The following is a 24,835-nucleotide window of genomic DNA, read 5'->3' as shown; positions in this document are numbered from 1 at the left end:
TGGAAGGTAAAATTGCATGGGATCAAGGGAGAGCTGGCCGACTGGATAGCAAATTGGCTTCATGGAAGGATATTGAGTATAAAAGTTGGGATGTTATGTTATAGCTGTACAAGGCGCTGGTGAGGACATATTTGGAGTATTGTATTCACTTTTGGTCACCCTGCTGCAAGATGTTATTAAGCTGGAAAGAGTGTAGAGAAGATTCATCAGGATGTCATCAGGACTTAAGGGAGAGGTTGAACAGGCTAGGACTGTATTCTTTGCTGCATAGGAGGATGGGAAGTGATCTTATAGAGGTGTAAAAGATCATGAGGAGGAAAATATAGGATAGATGCACAGAGACTTTTACCCAGAGGACATAGGTTTAAGGCGAGTTTGGAAAGATTTAATGGGAATCTGAAGGGCAACATTTTCACACAGAGGAAGGTAGGTATATGGAATAAGCTGCCAGAGGAGTAGTTGAGGCAAAAAGCATAACAATATTTAAAATACATTTGGATGTGGATAGGAAAAATCTAGAGGGATCCAAGCCAAATGCAGCCAGGTTGGACTATTGTAGATGGGGCACCTGGGCTGGCATGGGCAAGCTGGGCCGAAGGGCCTATTTCATGCTCTATGACTATTGAATTCTGCCTTGTTTGCAAAGTGATTATTAATTATTGCTAGTAATAATGTCTTAATTTATAATCAATATTTGTGATGAACAAACTATATTTAACAGTGTTACATGAACTATTATCTTGGGTTCTCGTGTAATTATTTCTTATAAGTTGAAGAAAAATACTTAACACAGAGTTGCTAATTGGATCACTGGATAAAAATAGCGGACTAAATATGCCTGTTGTCTAAGGAATTGCAAGCTTTTTCCATGGTTCATATTCGAGTCCTCAGAAAAGACCGTGATATAATCAAGAAATCGCATGTTACCCACCACCATTGTCTCATAATCCATTGTATTCAAATGATACTCGTAAATTCTAGAGAGAACAACTAATCTTTCAGTTAGAGTTCAGGACATTGTTTAACAGTTTTATATGAATGATGTATTTATTTCATATTTTCAGCATTTATTCCACATTCCTCTGTAACTTTCCATAATTATTGTGCACGTGCCAACCTCAGTCTGACCGTTGTTTGCATTAGAAACCTGCTTTCACCTTGAACCATCACTCTTTTTATTTATTGTCTCCTGCTTTTCATACTTTCACAGCCATTCTATGTTTTTCTCTCGTTCCCTCCTGCATTTTTCTACATCTTAAAACTTACTTGATCTCCAAATGTTTCCTATTGATATTTGGAGGGTCATCTAAACGAAACATTAATCTTATATTGATGTTGCCTAAACTCTTGAGTATTTCTATTTTTTTTGTTTTCATCAGAGGTATGCTACTTTGTTCCATTAGCTGTCATAAAGTCTCTTAGACAGTTTATCACAGGCATTCATTGGGGGTTTGAGCTGACAGCAATGTACCTACATCTTCTTTAACCAGATGTGCATCAATTATTGAAAGAAACTCCAATGTAGCTCTTAGCTGGTGAATGGAACTGACTCAGGAAGGAGGAACAATAAGCAATACTAGTGCCTGGTTAGCACTACAAAACATACCCCTACATTGCTCAAACAAAAACGATGTGGGGGATGGTAGGGATCTTACTCGTTTAAGTAATGGAAATTTAAATGCATCAATTAGTTCTAAAATTCCATCCAAAATGTAGCATAAATATGATTAGTGGATTAATGGTGAAACAAGTTTAAACTGGCATAAATTTCCTGACTCATGAAGTTTCAAGAGAAACTTTCTCCAGTCTGGTGGAAGATGTCTAAACAAAAGCAATCATTTTTTAGAGATACTAGTGCCTGGTTAGCAGTTTTAATTGTAATACAAAAACATATCCCTACATTGCTCAAACAAAACTAGATGGTAGGCGGTTATCATATCTATATACTTTTAAAACTCTGTACTGATACTGATGTTTTTCAGACAGAGGTGGGGGCCTGTTGCATTTGTTCCATAAAGCTGTCGTCCACCATCATCGAGAGTCCCCAAGCTCAGCTAATCATTCAGTTCCTCTTGGTTAGATGCTACAGCACGCGTAGTAATGGAAATGTAAATGAACAGTTTCCCTACAACAGCTTTGCAATCCATCAAAAATCATTGGTATCATTAAAAACCTGGACAAAGTTCTCCACCAACTGGCTGAATGATCAAATTGGATAATGGTGAAACAAATTTAAACTGAGAAGGCATAATATTTCCTGTCACATCATGATTTCAGGAGAAACTTTCTCCATGGAAGATGTCTAATTAGTGTAATAGAAAATGTGGGGAGTAATGAAGCTTTCAATTTTTTAGAGAGCAGCCAGTCCTTGTGAATTAGTTTATATCAGAAAGTAATAGAAAGAAATGTGAATTCCACATCTGAGTCTGTGGTTCACAATGTCCAGGAGAGGCTGATCTGAAAGCCTTCCTCTTTAATGATTTACTGTGTTAGAAATATATGTGACTGCTCTCAAAGGTCATTCCTTTCTCTTAGCAGATCATAACTAAAACTCCCATACCTAGAGTTCATAAAGTGTGATTTTTATTGGACTGAAATGTTAACTCTGATTCTCTCTCCACAGATGCTGCCTGATCTTCTGAGTATTTCCAGCATTTTCTGTTTCATTATAGTATTTATTGTTTTGCTTTTCCTCCTAATACAACAAGCTTCTAAATTGTCCTGAGTGTAACTTGCCTCTTACGTTAATGTTTTTTATGAGTGTTTTGGTAGAATTTAAATTAAAGTTATGGTTACCTGCTTCTTCGGTTATCATATCTATATACTTTTAAAACTCTGTGTATGTGTATGTGTGTGTGTGTGTGGATGTGTGTATGTCATTTTGCATGCGAAACGTGTCCTCAAAAACCAGATGCAAAAACGCAGAGATTTTTACAATTTCGGTAGGGATTTAACACGAGTTCAGAAATCCACTCCTTGGTCAATTATTTCCCCAGATTTTGAATAAAATTGTTCACAAAACTAAATTTCAAAAATATAAACGCCGCTCACCAGCTGCTGACGTCACAATGCCTACATGCCCACCAATCCAGGCCCACCTGTGACCTGGCCCCGCCCCCCCCGCCGCTGTGGATTAAAGGCGCAGAAAGATCGAGAAAGTTCTGCAGAACAAACAGTTCCGTTCCGCTATACCTTCTTTGTTCTACAGATCTCGGGGCAGCGACTCCTCACGTGCTGAACTTCTCCTCATGTTCTGCAGCTCCGTTCCACTACCGCTGAACTTTCTCCTCACAGGCGGCGCAGCTCGCGAAGCCCCACCCGCCTGCGCGCCCCTCCCATCCCCTGCGCACTCACTCCAGCTGTGGGTTTCCAGAGAGTCAGAAGCCGGTGCTTCTTTGCTGTCAACGCTCGCTCCTGGGTGAACGCATCTTGCCTTAGCGGGTTTAAAGGGCTGTTGTCAGCTGGCAGTTATCAATGGCTTCGGGCGTCGAGAGGCTGAATTACGTGTCCCCCCCCCCCCCCCCAACGACGCGCGCTGGCATTTGGCTCTCTGACTCCTTCTCAAACTAGCAAGTTCTGCAGATCAGGAGGACAGACGAGATCCTTGGGAGGGGGAGTGGGGGGATTGAGGGAGAGTAGGGTGGGAGAGGGGGGAATGGGGGAGGTGAGGAGGGAGAGTGTGGGAATAGAGGGAGAGGAGTGGGCGTGATAGGGAGTGGGGAATAGATGGACTCCCCCTCACACTCCCCACTCTTCCCCCTCACGCCCCACTCTTCCCCCTCTCTCCCCTACCCCATCTCCCTCCTGTCCGCCCCTCCCCTACCCCCTTCCGTCCACCCCCACCCCCCCCCTCTCTAGACGAGCCTGCGAGTTGGGGGCTATGCGTCAGTGGATAGGGCGGTTATGGGGTAAAAGGAGAAAAGTAATAATATTAATATAATATCAAGGGGGGTAGTTAGCGTGTGTGCGGGGGGGTAGTTAATGTGTGTGACACCGCAGCCCCCTCCCCCACCCCCAGCCCCGCAACCGCTGAGGGGACGAGACCCAATGGGTCCCCCTTGGTCTAGTTTATACAAAAAATACGTTGGAAATTTTGTTTTTGTTTGCATTGTGAAAATATTATAAAGTTAAACTGTGAAAAACGATAGTGTTTCAAGAACTGAAACATGATCACACTCGGCAATTAAATAATATTGGATTATATAATACTATCTGCATTCATGACCAGGGTGCCTTAAGAGAAGTTAAGGGGATCTGTGGTGTTGTCAAATTGAGCTGCTTTTTATTACTTGGCTAACTAGAGGGCAGAATTGGCAGAAGGATTAGAGTAAATTTCCAGTGCACCATTCCAGCAACCTATCTGGCAGATGGGCATTCTATGATGGAACAGGAAAAATAACAGAATTCTCAGTGGAAAAAAAAGTCTAAAATTACAAAAAATGAATTACTAAATAAAAGAATTCCAATGACATTCTGATAATCTTCTATCTGATTGTTAAATCCAATTCAGCACCCGGCTTCCTTTAATGCACAGGGGCACTAATTTCCATGCTCCCTTTAAACCTACTGGGTTAATTTATCATACTACTGGTAACAAATTATGATTAAGTGAATTAAATAACCTCCAGCACTGTAGGTCTAGCACCATTGAAGTATTGAGCAGCCAGATTAATGGAGTTTTACTGTAGTACTTTAAAATTCAGGATATCAATAATGTTATTATACAAACCTGGGTAGATGCTGGGGCCGTTCTTTGTGGGGATACTTGTTACTGCAATAGAGGATTTGGCTGAGGCATAGGGATCAGCAATGAAAAAAAATATCCTGCATAAATAATTGGAAGAGTTAAGTGGCAGATGGAATATACAGTAGATACAAGATACAAATAATTTATTAGCCAAGTATGTAAGAACATACAAGGAATTTGATTTGCATACAGTCATACCAAAAAAGCAGCAAGGCACACAATAGTGTAGCAAAGTGTGAGGTCATGCATTTTGGTAGTAGGAATAAAGGTGTAGACTATTTTCTAAATCGGGTGAGAATACAGAAATCAGAGGTGCAAAGGGATTTGGCAGTGCTGTTGGAGGATTTCCAAAAAGTAAATCTGCAAGTTCAAAGTTAAAGAAAGGTAACTTTGAGGGTATGAGACGTGAATTGGCCAAGATAGACTGGCAATTAATTCTTAAAGGGTTGACGGTGGATATGCAATGGAAGGCATTTAAAGACAGCATGGATGAACTACAATAATTGTTCATCTCAGTTTGGCAAAAGAATAAATCGGGGAAGGTAGTGCATCCGTGGATAACAAGGGAAATCAGGGATAGTATCAAAACAAAAGATGAAGCATACAAATTAGCCAGAAAAAGCAGCCTATCAGAGGACTGGGAGAAATTCAGTCCAGCAGAGGAGGACAAAGGGCTTAATTAGAAAGGGAAAATAGATTATGAAAGAAAACTGTCAGGGAACATAAATACCGACTCCAAAAGCTTTTATAGATATGTGAAGAGAAAAAGATTAGTTAAAACAAATGTGGGTCTCTTGCAGTCAGAAACAGGTGAATTGATCATGAGAAACAAGGACATGGCAGACCAATTGAATAACTACTTTGGTTCTGTCTTCACTAAGGAAGACATAAATAATTTGCCAGAAATAGCGGGGGGGGACCGGGGGTCAAATGAGATGGAGGAACTGAGTGAAATCCAGGTTAGCCGGGAAGTGGTGTTGGGTAAATTGAATGGATTAAAGGCCGATAAATCCCCAGGGCCAGATAGGCTGCATCCCAGAGTACTTAAGGAAGTAGCCCCAGAAATAGTGGGTGCATTAGTGATAATTTTTCAAAACTCTTTAGATTCTGGAGTAGTACCTGAGGATTGGAGGGTAGCTAATGTAACCCCACTTTTTAAAAAGGGAGGGAGAGAGAAATCGGAGAATTACAGACCAGTTAGTCTAACATCGGTGGTGGGGAAAATGCTAGAGTCAGTTATTAAAGATGAGATAGCAGCACATTTGGAAAGTGGTGAAATCATTGAACAAAGTCAGCATGGATTTATGAAAGGTAAATCATGTCTGACGAATCTTATAGAATTTTTCGAGGATGTAACTAGTAGAGTGGAAGGCTTTCGACATAAGAGATTAGTATGCAAACTTAAAGCACACGGTATTGGGGGTTCAGCATTGATGTGGATAGAAAACTGGCTGGCAGACAGGAAGCAAAGAGTAGAATGAAACGGGTCCTTTTCACAATGGCAGGCAGTGACTAGTTGGGTACCGCAAGGCTCTGCTGGGACCCCAGCTATTTACAATATATATTAATGATTTGGACGAGGGAATTGAATGCAACGTCTCCAAGTTTGCGGATGACACAAAGCTGGGGGGCAGTGTTAGCTGTGAGGAGGATGATAGGAGGCTGCAAGGTGACTTGGATAGGTTGGGTGAGTGGGAAAATGCATGGCAAATGCAGTATAATGTGGATAAATGTGAGGTTATCCACTTTGTTGGCAAGAACAGGAAAGTAGACTATTATTTGAATTAGGAACAGGGGAGGTGTAACGAGACCTGGGTGTCATGGTACACCAGTCATTGAAAGTAGGCATGCAGGTGCAGCAGGCAGTGAAGAAAGTGAATGGTATGTTAGCATTCATAGCAAAAGGATTTGAGTATAGGAGCAGGGAGGTTCTACTGCAGTTGTACAGGGCCTTGGTGAGACCCCACCTGGAGTATTGCATACAGTTTAGGTCTCCTAATCTGAGGAAAGACATTCTTGCCATAGAGGGAGTACAGAGAAGGTTCACCAGACTGATTCCTGGGATGGCAAAACTTTCATATGAAGAAAGATTGGATAGACTCGGCTTGTACTCGCTAAAATTTAGGAGATTGAGGGGGGAAACTTATAGAAACTTACAAAATTCTTAAGGGGTTGGACAGGCTAGTTTCAGGAAGATTGTTCCCGATGTTGGGGAAGTTCAGAACAAGGGGTCACAGTTTGAGGATAAGGTGGAAGTCTTTTAGGACCGAGAGGAGAATTTCTTTTTTCACACAGAGAGTGGTGAATCTGTGGAATTCTCTGCCACAGAGGGTGGTTGAGGCCAGTTCATTGGCTATATTTACGAGGGAGTTAGATGTGGCCCTTGTGGCGAAAGGGATCAGGGGGTATGGAGAGAAGGCAGGTACAGGATACTGAGTTGGATGATCAGCCATGATCATAGTGAATGGCGGTGCAGGCTCGAAGGGCCGAATGGCCTATTGATGCACACATTTTCTATGTTTCAATCGGTATGAAGGAAAGCAGACTCAATGCTAGCATTTAGTTCAAAATGGTCTGTATATAAAAAAAATGTAATGTTGAGGCTCTATAAGGTAAGGCTGCATATCTAAGGAAAGATGTGCTGGCTCTGGAGGTGTACAAGAGGAGGTGTACAAGAATAATCCCAGGAATTAGTAGATTAACCTATAATGATTGTTTGTTGGCACTGGGCCTGTACCCGCTGAAGTGCAGAAGAATGAGGGGGGACCTCATTTATGCATTCAGAATAGTGATAGGCATGGATAGAGAGGATGTGGAGAGGATGTTTCCACTAGTGTGAGAGTCTAGGACTAGAGGTCATAGTCTCAATATTAAAGGACATTCTTTTAGGAAGGAGAAGTGGATAAATTTCTTTAGTCAGATGGTGGTGAATCTGTGGAATTCTTTGCCACAGAATGCTGTGGAGGCCGTCAGTGCAGCCATCTTTAGCTTAAGCTTGTTTTGGGAGCTAGTCCCCTTCAGTTTTCTCTTCAGCATGTAAAAGGCATGCTCAATTAGGTTCAGATCGGGTGATTGAATTGGCCACTCAAGAATTGACCATTTTTTAGCTTTGAAAAAGGTCTTTGTTGCTTTAGCAGTATGTTTGGGATCATTGTCTTGCAGTAGAATGAACCACTGGCCAATGAGTTTTGAGGCATTTGTTTGAACTTGAGCAGATAGGATGTGTCTATACACTTCAGAATTCGTTATGCTACTATTGGCCAAGTCAATCACCCGGTCTGAACCCAATTGAGCTGAAGTGAAAACAGAAGGGAACTAGCCCCAAAAACAAGTGTAAGCAAAAGATAGCTGCAATACAGGCCTGGCAGAGCATCACCAGAGAAGACACCTAGCACTTGGTGATATCCATGAATCGCAGACATTGCATGCAAAGGATATGCAACAAAATATTAAACATGACTACTTTCATTTACATGACATTATGGTGCCCTGAAATGGGAGGACTATGTATAAACACTGCTGTAATTTCTACATGGTGAAACCAAAATGTATAAAAATGGCCCCTATTAAAATCTGACAATGTGCACTTTAACCACATATGATTTTTTCTAATACATATCTCAAATTGTGGAGTACAGAGGCAAATATATAAATGAAGGGTCTTTGTCTGAAACATTATGGAGGGCACTGTAATGTTGCTGAGCGTGATACCAATTTCATCTCTTATGTACCTGCATGTAATTCATATCCTTCCATTCCCTGCATATTCATATACCAATCCAAAAATCTCTTAAATGCCATAATCCTATCTGCCTCAACCACCAACCCCAGCGGTGCGATTCAGGCACTCACCACCCTCTGTTAAAAAAAACTTGTCCTGAACATCTTCAATTCAATTCAACTTTAATGTCATTGCACAAATACAAGTATGGGTACAACGAAATGCAGTTTAGCGTCAGTCCACAGTAATAGTGCAATATAGAAATAAAAATACAGAATAAGCAAACAATGTGGACGGAGAGACTGGAGAAATCTATCGGCGGGACTCCGAGTTCAGCAATGTGATAGTGTTGTTGTAGAAGCTGTTCCTCATCCTACTAGTACGAGACCTGAGGCTCCTGTACCGCCTCCCTGATGGGAGGAGGGCAAACAGTCCATGGTTGGGGTGGGAGGGGTCTTTGATGATCTTCCCGGCCCGTCTCAGACACCGTTTTCGGTGGAGGGCATCCATGGCAGGGAGCGGGGCACAGATGATGTACTGAGCGGTTTTCACCACCCGTTGTAGTGCCTTCCTGTCTGCTACGATGCAACTACTGTACCATACCGTGAAACAGGTGGTCAGGATGCTTTCGATGGTACAGCGGTAAAAGTTGGTCAGGATCTGGGGGGACAGGTGAACTTTATTGACCCTCCTCCGGAAGTAAAGGCGCTGCTGCGCCTTTTTGATCAGTTTAGAGGTGTTGAGGGACGAGGACAGATCCTCCGAGATGTGTACCCCGAGGAATTTGTAGTTGGAGACGCGCTCCACCTCAGTCCCGTTTATATGGATGGGGGTATGTCTGCCTCCTTTGATCTTCCTGAAGTCAACAATAATTTCCTTCGTCTTCTTGGAGTTGAGGACGAGGTTATTGTTGGTACACCAGGTTGTCAGGTGCTGAACATCATCCCTGTAGGCTGACTCGTCGTTGTCACTGATCAGTCCTACAACCGTGGTGTCGTCGGCAAATTTAATGATGGCGTTGGAGCCATTAACCATATAACCATATAACAATTACAGCACGGAAACAGGACATCTCGGCCCTACAAGTCCATGCCGAACAAATTTTTTTCCCCTTAGTCCCACCTGCCTGCACTCATACCATAACCCTCCATTCCCTTCTCATCCATATGCCTATCCAATTTATTTTTAAATGATACCAATGAACCTGCCTCCACCACTTCCACTGGGAGCTCATTCCACACCGCTACCACTCTCTGCGTAAAGAAGTTCCCCCTCATATTACCCCTAAACTTCTGTCCCTTAATTCTGAAGTCATGTCCTCTTGTTTGAATCTTCCCTATTCTCAAAGGGAAAAGCTTGTCCACATCAACTCTGTCTATCCCTCTCATCATTTTAAAGACCTCTATCAGGTCCCCCCTTAACCTTCTGCGCTCCAGAGAATAAAGACCTAACTTATTCAACCTATCTCTAACTTAGTTGTTGAAACCAGGCAACATTCTAGTAAATCTCCTCTGTACTCTCTCTATTTTGTTGACATCCTTCCTATAATTGGGCGACCAAAATTGTACACCATACTCCAGATTTGGTCTCACCAATGCCTTGTACAATTTTAACATTACATCCCAGCTTCTATACTCAATGCTCTGATTTATAAAGGCTAGCATACCAAAAGCTTTCTTTACCACCCTATCTATATGAGATTCCACCTTCAAGGAACTATGCACGGTTATACCCAGATCCCTCTGTTCAACTGTATTCTTCAATTCCCTACCATTTACCATGTACGTCCTATTTTGATTTGTCCTGCCAAGGTGTAGCACCTCACATTTATCAGCATTAAACTCCATCTGCCATCTTTCAGCCCATTTTTCCAAATGGCCTAAATCACTCTGTAGACTTTGGAAATCCTCTTCATTATCCACAACACCCCCTATCTTGGTATCATCTGCATACTTACTAATCCAATTTACCACACCTTCATCCAGATCATTGATGTACATGACAAACAACAAAGGACCCAACACAGATCCCTGAGGCACCCCACTAGTCACCTGCCTCCAACCTGATAAACAGCCATCCACCATTACCCTCTGGCTTCTCCCATTCAGCCACTGTTGAATCCATCTTGCTATTCCTGCATTTATACCCAACACTTGAACCTTCTTAACCAACCTTCCATGAGGAACCTTGTCATTGTAAGGTTTGTACATTATAATTGTACATAATTAGGGATGCAGTCATGGGTGAAGAGGGAGTAGAGGAGAGGGCTGAGCACACAGCCCTGTGGCACGCCGGTGTTAGTGTTATAGTGGAGGAGGTGAGGTTGTTGACCCTAACAGACTGGTCTGTTGGTGAGGAAATCCAGTGTCCAATTGCAGAGGGAGGTTGAGATGCCAAGTCCGCTGAGTTTGGTGATCAAGCTGGCGGGGATGACTGTTAAAGGCGGAGCTGAAATCAATGAACAGCATCCTGATGTAGGTGTTATTGCTGTCCAGGTGGGTCAGGGCAGAGTGTAGGGCCGCCGATATGGCGTCCTCTGTAGACCTGTTGGTCCGGTAGGCAAACTGATGGGGGTCCAGTGTGGGGGGGAGGCTGGCTTTGAGGTGAGCCAAGATCAGCCGCTCAAAGCACTTTGCAATGACAGGTGTGAGTGCCACTGGGCGGAAATCGTTGAGACTCTCTGTAGTTGATTGTTTGGGCACTGGCACAATGGTTGATGTCTTGAGGCAAGTGGGGACAACACCCTGGGCCAGTGACAGATTGAAAATGTCAGTGAAGACCAGGGATAGTTGTCCAGCACATGCCCTGAGCACCCGCCCAGGGATGCCATCGGGGCCGGCAGCTTTGTGCTCATTCACCTTGCTCAGTGCATTTTGTACAGCAGCGGTGGAGAGACTGAGGGGTTGTTCATTCGGGGGTGGAGCAACTTTGATGGCTGGAGTTTTGTTGTCCCGGTCAAAGCGAGCATAGAAATGGTTTAGCTCGTCAGGAAGGGAGGCGTTGTCTGGGGTGGGGGGGGGGGGGGTATTGAGTACAAGATAACCTCCCTGCTCTTGTACTCAATTTTCCAGATTGAGGCATACTGTATATGTGTCTAAATTATTAAAAGTGGGAAGGCAGGTTAATTGAAACATATGGGACCCTGGGTTTTATCTTGTTTTCATTTTGGAGACATTGTACGTGGTTCAATTATCTATTATATAGGAGGGAAGTCAAGGTTAACCTTTATAAACAACGTTTGTTCCTCCATAACTGGAGTTTGATCGCATTTTGGGAACCACACTTAAAAAGATGTTTAAAGAAATTAGAATGATTCTAGGATGAGAGATTTGAGTTATTTGGAAAAATCTGAGAAGTAAGTATTATTATCCTTGGAACAGAGGATGTGAAGGTATTTAATATGAAATAATGGCAGTCATTGGAGTGAAACCAGAGGATATCAAAGGAAAGTAAGAAGCAAAAGAACTGAAGACGACATAAAGAAGAATTTATTTTAAACAGTAGGTGTTAAGGATGTGGAATGTGCTGATGGTGAAGTACCAGAGTGTATAGCAGAAGCAGATTCGATTGGGATGATTGACAGGCATTTTGATCGGCATTTGAAATGAAAATATTTGCAGAACTATAGAGAATTGAAAGTTTAGAATCTTAGAATGGTTATTAACAGGAAGAGAACTATTCAACCCATGTGTATCAGAGTGGGACTAATTGGTGTACTCTTTAATTAAACTGGCACAGACTCAAAGGGCTAAATGGCCACCTTCATAGAAACATAGAAATTAGGTGCAGGAGTAGGCCATTCGGCCCTTCGAGCCTGCACCACCATTCAATATGATCATGGCTGATCATCCAACTCAGTATCCCGTACCTGCCTTCTCTCCATACCCCCTGATCCCCTTAGCCACAAGGGCCACATCTAACTCCCTCTTAAATATAGCCAATGAACTGGCCTCAACTACCCTCTGTGGCAGAGAGTTGCAGAGATTCACCACTCTCTGTGTGAAAAACGTTCTTCTCATCTCGGTTTTAAAGGATTTCCCCCTTATCATTAAGCTGTGACCCCTTGTCCTGGACTTCCCTAACATCGGGAACAATCTTCCTGCATCTAGCCTGTCCAACCCCTTAAGAATTTTGTAAGTTTCTATAAGATCCCCTCTCAATCTCCTAAATTCTAGAGAGTATAAACCAAGTCTATCCGGTCTTTCTTCATAAGACAGTCCTGACATCCCAGGAATCAGTCTAGTGAACCGTCTCTGCACTCCCTCTATGGCAATAATGTCCTTCCTCAGATTTGGAGACCAAAACTGTACGCAATACTCCAGGTGTGGTCTCACCAAGACCCTGTACAACTGCAGTAGAAACCTTGTACAACTGCAGTAGAACAGTTCCTTGCAGGAACCTTTCTGTGATTGTATTATTTCCATATAAAATTGCTCATTGTGGTTGTTCAAAAGTAGTGTTTCAAAGTAGTATTTAGTGTGAATGGGCAGTGGAATATGCATGGCTAACAATAAAGTATCTTATCACAATTCAGCTTTAGGAGTTTTACTGTCAAAAAATTTAAACAGCTATTTTTTAAAAAAATTCTAACATTTTCTCCCCAAGAATATTGCAAGATATGATATTATTTGTGTACCCTTTTCTTGGCTAGAGTTGGACAGATAAAATGAAGCAAAATGAAAATGAAGAAATATGCAGGAAAACAGTGGCTGGAGATTTTATTTCAGAAAACCAAGCTCCTGTTCGTGGGTTCAATGCTTCACTTCATTCCCATCAGGTAGAAATAAAAGTTTTATAAATTTACTTTCTGTATTCTGATATTTATTCCCATTTTTTTCTTTGGATTTTTATTAGATATTTATTCCCATTGTTTTGTTTCTTTGGATTTCTAAGATTCTGTTTTTGGCTACAGTTAATGTAGGTAGCACTTTTTAATCAACAAGCATGTCCAGATTTGATATTTTGATATTCATACAGAATTGCATTAAAGTAATTTAAATCCATAAAAATGTAAACAAGGCATTTTTTCCCCTCGGCCAACAAGAAGATCGTTGATAAAGTCCTGAGTGTAAATCTTATATGTTATTAATAATTAAATGACTTGTACACACACGATCTAAAATTTAAATTTATGTGATGCACAGTATCCTCCAAGAGGATACTGAAGGCGGCACGTTGGTTCAGCGGGAGTGTTGCTGCCTTACAACAGCAGAGACCCGGGTTCGATCCTGACTATGAGTGCTGTTCTTATGGAATTTGTACATTCTCCCTGTAACCGTGTGGGTTTTCTCTAGGTTCTCTGGTTTCGTCCCACACGCCAAAGACATACAGGTGTATAGGTTAATTTGGCTTTGATAAAAACAATTGTAAATTGTCCTTAGTGTGTAGGATGGTGCTGGATTGCGGGTTGGTGCGGACATGGTGAGCCGAAGGACCTGTTTCCATGCTGTATCTCAAAAGTAAGTGTAAGTAAGCCAACACCGATGACTTCTCCTGTGCAGACACCCTCAGCATTGATGCTTTGGTTACACTCTGTCAGTTCTGATGGGTTGGCCATTTTATTCATTTCTGACATCAGACTTCTGTAGATTAACCCTTATTAATTCATGCCATTTATAACCTTCACCACACAAATATGCATGGCACCCTTTACATGGCATTACAGTACTACACAACGACTCTCTCACTCGCTCGGGCATGAGTTAGTAAGCGAGACGCAAACAGCTGGCTGTTAAAATGTTCCAGTGTATTTGATTAAATAAAGTTGGACTCTTCATCATGAATGTGTTTTTATTTATTGAGCCCCCAATAAACACGGTGTCAGAGTCTTGAATCACGTCTCCAACTATTTTGCCTGAATTTATTTTAGTTAATTTTTTTACATCGAATATGGATAGTTCCTTACGCAGACCAGATCCTTTGGTATTCGACAGTAATCTTGCTGAACGGTGGCGCATCTTCGAGGTGGAATTCAGGATTTTCATTGATGCTGCCCACCCTGAAGCTACACCCATTATTGCGTCAATTCTCCTCAATGGGACGAGGCTGCCCTGTGGGCACAGGATTTCCACTAAGGCCCAGAACATACCGATCCGGTAACACATGTTGTGACCCCAGCAGAATTCATCAGAGACCCGGCCTGCCTCCTCTGAAAGTTCAGAGACCTGTGGCCAACTTCGCACCAACGTTATCATGGAGCACCACAAGTTTTTTTTTCCCGCAGCCAACAAGAGGGTGAAACGGTTGAATCCTACATTGGTGCCCTCAAGAGCATTGTATCCAGATGCCACTTCCAGCACCGCAGCATGCTCATCTGCGACATCCTGAATGATGTGAGAAATTAATTACTCCGGGATGAGGAGCTTACACTTGATACAGTTGAACGTGCCTGCCGGGTTGCAGAATACACTGATACCCATACCAAAGCCTTGGGACTGGGGCCACACTCTGCCTGTTATGTCCATGCCTTCTATAGGTCCCCACAACAAGCATTAACCCCTTAACAATCGCCTAAACCTCCAGGGAGGGTAACTGATCATCTAGTCAATAACTGTGGTAATTGCGGTGGTTCACACCCAAAATTTTGTGAGCAATGCCCCGCTTATGGCAAATCTTGTCTATTGTAAAAAGAAAGGCCACTTAATCTGGTGCTGCCATGCCCGTGTCAACAGGGCCCAGTCACAACAATCTCTCTATGCACTTGAACCCACACTCTCCCATGAAGCACTGACAAACAGCAGAACCACAACCGCAGCACGTGCAAGAAGTCAGCCAAACACATGCATTCTTGTATTCCTGACTCTGTGGCTACAGAGAGTGATCCCACGACAACGCTCAGTATCAACCACACCAGGATTGCTGCTAAGATAGACATGGGGCAAGATGTAACGTAATCTCGCTGATAGATCTCAAAATAATTCACAACAATGAAACTGTTCCGAAAACAAACAAGTTACACCCATTTGGTGGGGGGGGATTTATAGCCAGTGGGTACGGTTACACTACAATGCCATCTAGCGTCTCAAGTTCGATTTGAGCGTAGCTGTTCAGTGTCGGTCATGGTAAGGGAGGCAAAGGCAACTGGTCAGGAGCCCTTTCCGTCGTCTTGTAGGCAAGCAGCGCCCAGTCCATACTGGGAGGCATCACAGGTGAGGGTGATGGGTAATTTGGCATCAAAGTATGCGAGGGTTGGAGCGCAAGACATTAGTTGTTTGAGGGTTTCAAACGCCCTCTGCTGGTGTTGGTGCCAGGACCAGTGTGTATCCTTGTGGGTCAGTTGTCGCAGCGGGGCTGATAGCTCGCTGAAGTTTAGGGTGAATTTCCCAAGGTAGTTTACCATGCCTAAGAGTCATTGTAGAGCAGTCACGTCCATAAGTGCTGGCATTTTGTTGATGGCAATGATTTTAAACGGGCCTGGCTTAAGTCTGTTGTTGGTGAACACGTGGCCCACATAAGTCACTTTGTCGTCCCAAAACCTGCATTTGAGAGGGTTGAGTTTGAGATTTACCTCCCTGGCACGATCCAGGACCTGTTTCAGGTTTGAGTCATGTTCTTGTGCGTTGCGCCCGGTGACCAGCATGTCGTCTACAATTATGTGACATGGGTAGCTATCAAAGAGTTGTTCCATAGTACACTGGAAAACCTCACTGGCTGAATTGATGCCAAATGGCATCCGTAAAAATCAGTAGCGTCCGAAGGGCATTGCGAATGTGGTTAACATGGAGGATGCATGGTCTAGTGGCATTTGCCAAAATTAGTTATTTGCATCTAGGACAGAAAAAACTGGCTTTACCCAGGTTGGCAGCGACTTCTTCCACCGTCCACATTGGGTGGAGTGGCCGTTTGATAATGAAAGGACACAAGGCGGACATCCCAAAGTCTCTTCCACGTCGACATTGTCCCGCATTGGGGTGGATGCTGTTCTGGCCAGACATGGCCATTCAATCAATCAATGATAATGAAAGGACACAAGGCGGTCATCCCAAAGTCACTTCATAACAAGTACGTCGACATTGTCCATGGGGGCCTTCCTGGTGCAGTAATAACCCTTCAACATGCGAAAGGAATGCTGTTCTGGCCAGACATGGCTAACTACATTCTAGAGAAGATTGCTGCCTGCCACATCTGCAATAGCTTGACCCCGCACCAACAGAAACAACCACTCCTCTCGTACCCCACGCTGGACTTACCCTGGTCCACAGTAGCAGCCGACATCTTCGAGTGGCATCTGCAATATGGCCAGCAATACCTGGTTTTAGTTGATTCCTACTCAGGATGGTTTGAAATCGGCCTGCTCAGTAGCCCGACCTCAGCCATGGTCATTTAGAAACTAACTCGTCACTTCTCTGTCCACGGAGCTCCCCTAAAGCTACTCTCAGACAACGGACCTCAGTTCTCCAGTCAGCTCTTCACGAATTTCGCGAAAAACTGGGACTTTCACCACATTACCGGTAGCCCCGAGTACCCGCAGTCTAACGGCCTGGCTGAGTTCACGGTAAAAAATGCAAAGGAACTAATGGAACACTCACACAGGGCCGGCTCTGATGTTTATCTCGACTTACTCAGCCTACGGAACATCGTCCGTGACCCTCTCCTGGGATCTGCAGTCGAACAGCTCATGTCACGGCGAACCCACTCCACTCTGCCTATGGCCTAGCAACTACTAGAACCACAAGTTCGTGCGCCGTCAGTCATCTGGCCTCTTTCTGAGTCTGTGGTTCCCACTTTGCCTGATATGTCATCTCGGAGCATACGGAACTGAAGAAGAAATAGAACACAATATTGTGAAATTAGTGTTGGTTATACTATTACTATCACTTGTACCTATAATATTATCTTCAACAAATTAAATATCTAAGGCATTTAAAATGAACTATTATTAACAAATAAAGTTTGATAATAAGGTAAACTTGGATTCTGCCAAAATTGGGCAAGTAAAAATAACTGATGTTTTTCTTTCCAACAAAGTATAAGAATTTGATTAGATCTTTTACAGATATCAAAATAGTTTGATCTATTACTGGACTACTTCATAAAATCAAGGTCTGATTCAATCAAGTCTGTAAAATTGTGTTCAAATTAAGTTACTGCTTTATTTATACTATTTGGAAAGAAAACTTAAACCAAATATATATATATGGCAGATAACTGAAAAAAATAGTAATTCTTAAGTTTACAGACATTATTAATGCCCCTGGCCAGATTGTGGACGACAAGGTTCTGTGAGAAAGAAATGTTTCTTTTATTTGGTTTTGATGGTGGTGTCATGGGTTGTGGGAAAGGTGCATATGTCTCACAGGGCAATCATACCAGTTTGATAACAGCACAAGAAAACAACAATGTAGACATACCTTGAGAAGATTTTGCAATGAAGCAGTCTGAAGAAGGGGGTTGACCCGAAACGTCACCCATTCCTTCTATCCAGAGATGCTGCCTGTCCCGCTGAGTTACTCCAGCATTTTGTGTCTACCTTCAAGAAAACAAGATGGCCAACAGCTGCTTTTTGCAGAAATTTTCAGATGACACAGCTGTTGTCGGCCTCATCAAAGGGGGCAATGAGGAGGAGTATAGAGACACAATTAACAACTTTGTGGAGTGGAGTGCACACAATAACCTCCATCTCAACACCGCAAAAACGAAGGAGATAGTTGTGGATTTCAGGAGGGGGAGGAGGAGGACTCAACCAACACCAATCACCATCAGGGGCACTGAGGTGGAGGTGGTCGCCAACCACAGGTACCTTGGTGTGCAGCTTGACAGTGAGCTGGACTGGAAGAGTCATATGGAGGCGGTGTACAGGAAGGGACAAAGTCGACTGTATTTCTTAAGGAGGCTAAGGTCATTCAACATCTGCCAACCCCTACTGTGCAGTGTCTACCATTCAGTGGTGGCCAGTGCTCTGTTTTTTGCTGTGGCCTGTTGGGGAGAAGGCGCCCGCATAGCGGACAAAAACAGACTGGACAAGCTGATCAGGAAGGCCGGCTCAGTGGTCGGGGCAGAGCAACTAACGGTCCAGCAGGTGGCGGAGGCCAGAACTCTGAACAAACTAGGCTCAATAATGACCAACCCCACTCACCCACTCCACGCCCTGAAGGTGATCAAGAGCAGCATCTTCAGTCAGAGACTGATTGCACCAATGTGCAAAACGGAGAGATATAGGAAGTCTTGTATACCAGCTGCTATAAGGTTTTATAATGCATAAAAATAATTTTGGATTTTTTTAGTATTCATTCATTGTATTTTAACTTATGGAAGCTATCTGAGGAAATGTGTGGTGTTCTGTCTGTCTTGAAGCTGTTGTGGCACTGTAATTTCCTGTAAAGGATTATTAAAGGTTATTCAATTCAATTCAATTCAATTGTCAGATTTAATAAATAGTGTAATTGAACCATTCATCATTTAAATTTTACACATGACAGACAGAAAAATGTCAAAAGTACACATCTAGTTTAAAAAATGTAAATGTTTCTGTGAAGACTGAAAATGACACAAAGCTTCTCTGATGAATGAATGTACTGTGCTACATGGAGGTATAGAGATGTAGAGAGATAGGAATATTCCAGGATTATACACTGGTCAACATCTTTAATTGATTTTAGCTAAAACTATGAGACTACAGTAGCTGGGTTCAGTATTCTAGCTGGAGAGAAACCTAGAATTCCTCCCACCCCTCTTTTCTTCATGATATTCAATTCAAGAGGCCATGCAAGAAAAAGCATGTATAATGCCTTTGGTTATAAGATTCTATATGTGGTGCAATTGGACTATAAGTGAAACTGATGTTTGCCAGTTGTATTGTTTATTTTTATAGAATGGATCTGGTGAAAAGAAACCAACTGAAAAGAAAAGAACTACACCCAGAGATTACAGAGAATGGGACAAGTATGTTACTCATTGTTTAATATTGGACATACGCCAAAGTCAAAGTAACTTTATTGTCAGTTCAATTATGCAACAGTAGTTACACATAGGATCGAAATTACGTTTCCCCATGCTCCAAATGTGCAAGTAATATTAAAAACACAGACAGACAACATATCAATAAAAATAGACAATAGACATACATTATTTAAAATATTAAAATATTCACAGTATGCCACAATGTAGCAAAACCTTTGAGGTATTTTAAACAGGGTGCAACAATGAAAGGTGCAATATAGAAAAAGTGCAAATTCCGTACTGGAGACATTGAGCCAAAGTTATTTTCACAGTTTGTTGTCTTTGTTTGGGTACTGTTCATGGAATTTTCTTAAGTGTGTTGAGTAGTCTGATGGCCTGAGGGAAAAAAGCTGTTTTTGAATCTGGTGGTTTTGCTCCGCATGCTGCGGTAGCGCTTACCGAAAGGTAGGAGGGTGAACAGTTTGTGTGCTGGGTGAGTGGTGTCTTTGATAATATTGCTTGCTCTCTTGTGACAGCGAGAAGGGTATAGGTCCTGGATTGCTGGTTGGGGTGATCTGGTGATCTTCTCAGCTGTCCTCACCACTCTCTGTAGGGCCTTCTGGTCAGAATAACAACAAATTGAGCAAAGGATAACATTTTGTAGGGTAAATGTTAAATTAAAAACCACGCCACAAGTCTGTATGAGCAGGTAAAAATAATCATGACTGATCTGACTGTAATCTCAACTCTGCCTTTTCTTACACTACCTCCTTTACCAAGAATTCAGCCACCTCAGAAGGTTAGATATTCAAAGACTTATTTTGCCAGTTCCAAACACTGCCTACTCTGAAAGAAATTTCACTTCATCTGCTTTACATCGAATGTTGCCTTATTTTTGCACAATAACCCCTTGTGCTAGATTATTCTGCAAAAGGGAATATTCTCTGCCTATCCTCCCCTTCGGATCTTATATCTTTTAATTAAATTGCCTTTCACTCTTCCAAACTCCAGAGGATACAAATCTACACTGCCTGATATTTTCTGACAAGATGAGCTGCCCATCACTGGTATCAGACTGATAACCCTTCTCTGAACTGCTTCCCATGCCCTTAAATCTTTATTTTAATAAGAACCGTGTACACAATAGATGTGGGCTCAACCATGCTCGCTTGTGGGGAAGTTGGAACTATGAGACAGGCTACACTTGTATCCTCTGAAGCATGACCTCAATGTTTTGTATTCAATTGCTCTAATACTAAACAATAAGACCTTAATTATTTGCAGAACCTGCACATTAGCCATTTAGGAATCATGTACATTTATTTGCCAGATCTATCTTTATTGTAGCTTCATTACAATTCTTCACAATTTACTTTCCTACTTGTCTTTATGTCATCACCAAATTTAGCCACCATGACCCTTGGTGCCTTCATTCAAATCATTGTAAAATGTTGAAGTCCCAGCACCACTTCCTGTGGCATACTACTTGATAGATCTTGTAAGCATAGGAAGTCAATTTATTTCTTAATGGTTAATCTTGTAGTCTCAGTCTTTGCTGTTTGTTATATTTTGTACAATCTTCTAACCTGACTTTGCACCAGTATATACTTTTTCTTGAAGCAAACTTTATCTTTTTTTACTTGACCTCTGGGTCCTTCCTTAGAACATGTCTTTCTCATTGAAATATATCCTCTGTGTTTTGATAGATTTGTCAATGCTTCATGATTGATCCCCTCAGCTGAATTTGCTAGATTACTTTGCTCTGCTTTCGTGCCCAGATAGTTTCCATAATGTAAGTTTAAAATATGAGTCATGGACACCTAGGCTGGATTTGTCCATCTTATTTTTCCTGTCGGTATATGGAATAAAATTGGCCATATTATCCTTGTACTTAAGATAGACACAAAATGCTGGAGGAGCTCAGCGGGGCAGGCAGCATCTCTGGAGAGAAGGAATTGGTGACGTTTTGGGTCGAGACCCTTCTTCAGACTCAATATCCCTGTACCTTTCTGACAAGCTCCGATAATCACTTTTTTTTTAAGCTAGTATTTCGTATTGAGCGGTTGCTTTTGGGAAACTTGCACTACAAGAGACTTCTTGCCATTATTATTTCCAACATTCACCTCAACTGCTTCCATATCGTGGTTTCCTAACCTGAGGTCATCCACTTTCATTTATTAGCATTGCCACTCTTCCAACTTTTCTTAGCTTCTTGTCCTTCCTAAACATCACGTACCTTACAATATTCAGGTCAACCGGTAACTATGTCTCTGTGTAACTGTAATGGCTGTCATATCATAACCATATAATCATATAACAATTACAGCACGGAAACAGGCCATCTCGACCCTTCTAGTCCGTACCGAACACGTATTCTCCCCTAGTCCCATACACCTGCGTTCAGACCATAACCCTCCATTCCTTTCCCGTCCATATAACTGTCCAATTTATTTTTAAATGATAAAAACGAACCTGCCTCCACCACCTTCACTGGAAGCTCATTCCACACAGCCACCACTCTCTGAGTAAAGAAGTTCCCCTAAACTTCTGTCCCTTAATTCTCAAGTCATGTCACCTTGTTTGAATCTTCCCTATACTAATTTACTTATATTTATGTTCTTAGTTCAAATGCTATGTGTAGAAAAACATTAGTTTTGTCACATTACATCTGTTTTGAAATAAGGCACAGTAATCAAATGAGTGAGAAAATATTATTGCAAGTTACAGATCTGGAATCCATGTGTGTTATTGATTCAAACTTAAATGTGTGTTAATTGATTCAAATTTGCATGCATCTTTTTTGTTTTTGAGGAATAATATGATTTGTCTCAAGTTAAAGTTCATGTTCTGAATTTTGATGCTAGATTTGATGTGGAACACGAATGTGCCAAAATTGATGAAGGCAAGCAAGAAATTAAATCTAAAACTATTATCAACGATTCCATTTCTGGAATTGGGATGAAAATTGACGCAACAGGTAATTATTGTTTGATCAGAGAAAGTCATATACTTGCATGCATGGCTACTTCGTTAAATGTCTTGTGTCTTGTTTTTGCCCCTCATCTTGGAAAAGGTTTGAGCAACAGTCCAGAATTAGAAACTAAGACTAAGAACGTAATCAGGATTTGTATCTACATTGTAGGTGTGAAAGAGCATCAGAACCACCTAAAGACAGATAATCTGACTTTATGTTAGCTCATGTTTTTTTAAATACGAGTATTGCCATTAGGAACTTGTAAAACAAATGCCATAAAGACATGGCTCAAAATTTATGAAACATATCTTATTCTTAATGTTTTCATTGCCATGATAACTTCACCCTACCCATCCTCATGCAGTTAGACGTTTGAATATAACTTCATTTCCTCAGGCATGACTGACCAAGAAAAAGAGGTTTTAGCTAATCGAGAAAAGGATAAAGGTAATGAAGCTTTCCGCGCTGGGGACCTCAAAGAAGCTTTGCTTTATTACACCAGGTACTTTCATATATGCTTAATTAAAAAAAAATATATATATATTATGTGTATTAATATCATGCACCTCAAGCACAGTTGGGATGTTTACTTGACAACAGGTGGACAAGCATATTTAATTTAACAATACAAATGCGTGTAATATAACGGAAGTAATGTTAAGTTGGTGGCGGCGCCTAACGGCAGCGGCTCGACTACAGTCGTTCGTCTTTTTTTAATTTTTGTCTTGTTAAATGTATGTTTTGAGCTTAGTTTTTATTATTTTTTAGCTGTGTATATGTGGGGGGTGGAGGGGGGATGTGGGGGAAACCGTATAATCTCTTCCCTGTACGGGGACCCGACATTTTCCCTGTCGGGTCTCCGGTGTCGGTGGGCCTAACATCGAGGAGCCGGCGGCGGCCTCCATCCGGGACTAACCTGAGGGCTCCAGTCGCGGAGCCTGCGGACCTGACATCACGGAGCTGGCCGACTTCGGAGCGGGAAGAGCTGTGGTGGTGCGCTTGGCTGCGACCCGACTTTGGAGCTTCGGAAGCTCCAGCTGCAGGCCTGGTGGACAGGAACATCGAGAGCTCGCAGGTCCCTGGTGGGAGACGGCTTTTCGGACCTCCCTCCCGCAACGGCAGCTTCTCCCGCTGGAATAGCAGGGTTGAAAGGACACGGAGCGTGGCCTAACATCGCCCGGTGCGGTTTAGTGGCCATGGGGACTTACCATCGTCGCTGGGGGCTCTAACATCGGAGCCCCAGTTAGCCTAGATGCTGCAGTTGGACTGCTGGACCGCTGGTTGGCCTGCTTGATCCGCAGGGTTTAAAGGACAGGGAGCTGGGGCCTAACATCACCCGGCGTGTAGCTAAATGGCCACGGGACTTACCATCTTATCAAGCGGGGGGCTTTAATATCGGAGCCCCAGTTTGCCTCGATGCTGCAGTTGGACCGCGGGAGAAGAACAAAGGGAAGAGATAAGACTTTGCCTTCCATCACAGTGAAGAGGTGTTGGAGACTCACTGTTATGGATGTTTATGTAAACTGTGTTAAGTGTGGTCTTGGGTTTTTTTGTAATGTAAGAAACTGTAGTAAATGTAATTTTGTTCAAACCTAGGTTTGAATGACAATAAATAGCATCCCATTCCATTTCCATTCCATTCCACACTCCAAAACTCTGGTTAAAAACAATAGACAAATGTAAGATTGTCTACTTTGGTAGAAACACACATATTTTTGCTTTGAATTAATCCTGAATAAATGCTACTTGACCAGCACGAGAGTGATCTACTATTTGATTATTGAGGAGAAGGTTTGGAAGCTTGTGAGTTCACAAAAGAGTACAATGAGGTCTTGAAACATATTGACGTCATGAAAGAAGAGATGGTGACGATCTTGAGGCACGTAAAGGTGGTTAAAACTACTGGGCATGACCAAGTGTATTGTAGGACATTATACGAAACAAGAAGAAAGTGCTGGGGCCCTGGTAGAGATTTTTGTATCTTTGTTAGCTACGGGTGAGGTGCCAGAAGACTAGAGGGTGGCTTGTGTTTCACATGGTAAGCTTGTCCAGAAGGTTAGATCACATGGGATCCAGGGTGAGCTAGCCAATTGGAAATAAAATTGGCTTGGTGGAAAGAATCCGAGGTTGATAGTTGCAGGATGTTTTTCAGAATGGAGGCATGTGACCTGTGGTGCGTCGCATGGATCAGATCTGGATACCCTCTTGTTTGTCATATAGATTAGCAATCTGGATGAGAATGTAGGTAGCATGAGTAGTAAGTTCGTGGATGGCAGCAACATTGGTAGTGCAGTGCTCAGTGACAAAGGTGTTTAAGATTACAACAGGACATTAATTAACCAAGAAGGTGGGCAAAGAAATGGCAGATGGAATGCATGTGTAAGTGCAAAGTGATATATTTTGGGACGTTAAAAGAGGACATGACATAAATAAGTGAATGGCAGGGCCCTGGGGAGTGTTGAGGAATGGAGTAATCGTTCCCTGAGTGAGAACATGTTTAGACATGTTGGTGAAG

At 42.4% G+C, this 24,835-nt stretch overlaps 1 protein-coding gene across 1 annotated transcript in view; it reads left to right on the top strand.

Annotated features, from left to right (window-relative positions):
- The window catches only part of LOC129696726 (sperm-associated antigen 1-like), a 112,657-nt gene that overhangs the window by 15,707 nt on the left and 72,115 nt on the right, over positions 1-24,835 (top strand). The window contains 4 exon segments of the mRNA XM_055634861.1: positions 13,120-13,245; positions 19,279-19,349; positions 22,211-22,323; positions 22,717-22,822. Of these exon segments, the coding sequence (XP_055490836.1) occupies positions 13,120-13,245; positions 19,279-19,349; positions 22,211-22,323; positions 22,717-22,822 (416 nt within the window).

This window comes from Leucoraja erinacea, chromosome 4 (genome assembly GCF_028641065.1).
Source record: "Leucoraja erinacea ecotype New England chromosome 4, Leri_hhj_1, whole genome shotgun sequence".
Taxonomy (NCBI): domain Eukaryota; kingdom Metazoa; phylum Chordata; class Chondrichthyes; order Rajiformes; family Rajidae; genus Leucoraja; species Leucoraja erinaceus.
This window is presented reverse-complemented; position numbering and strand designations above follow the sequence as displayed.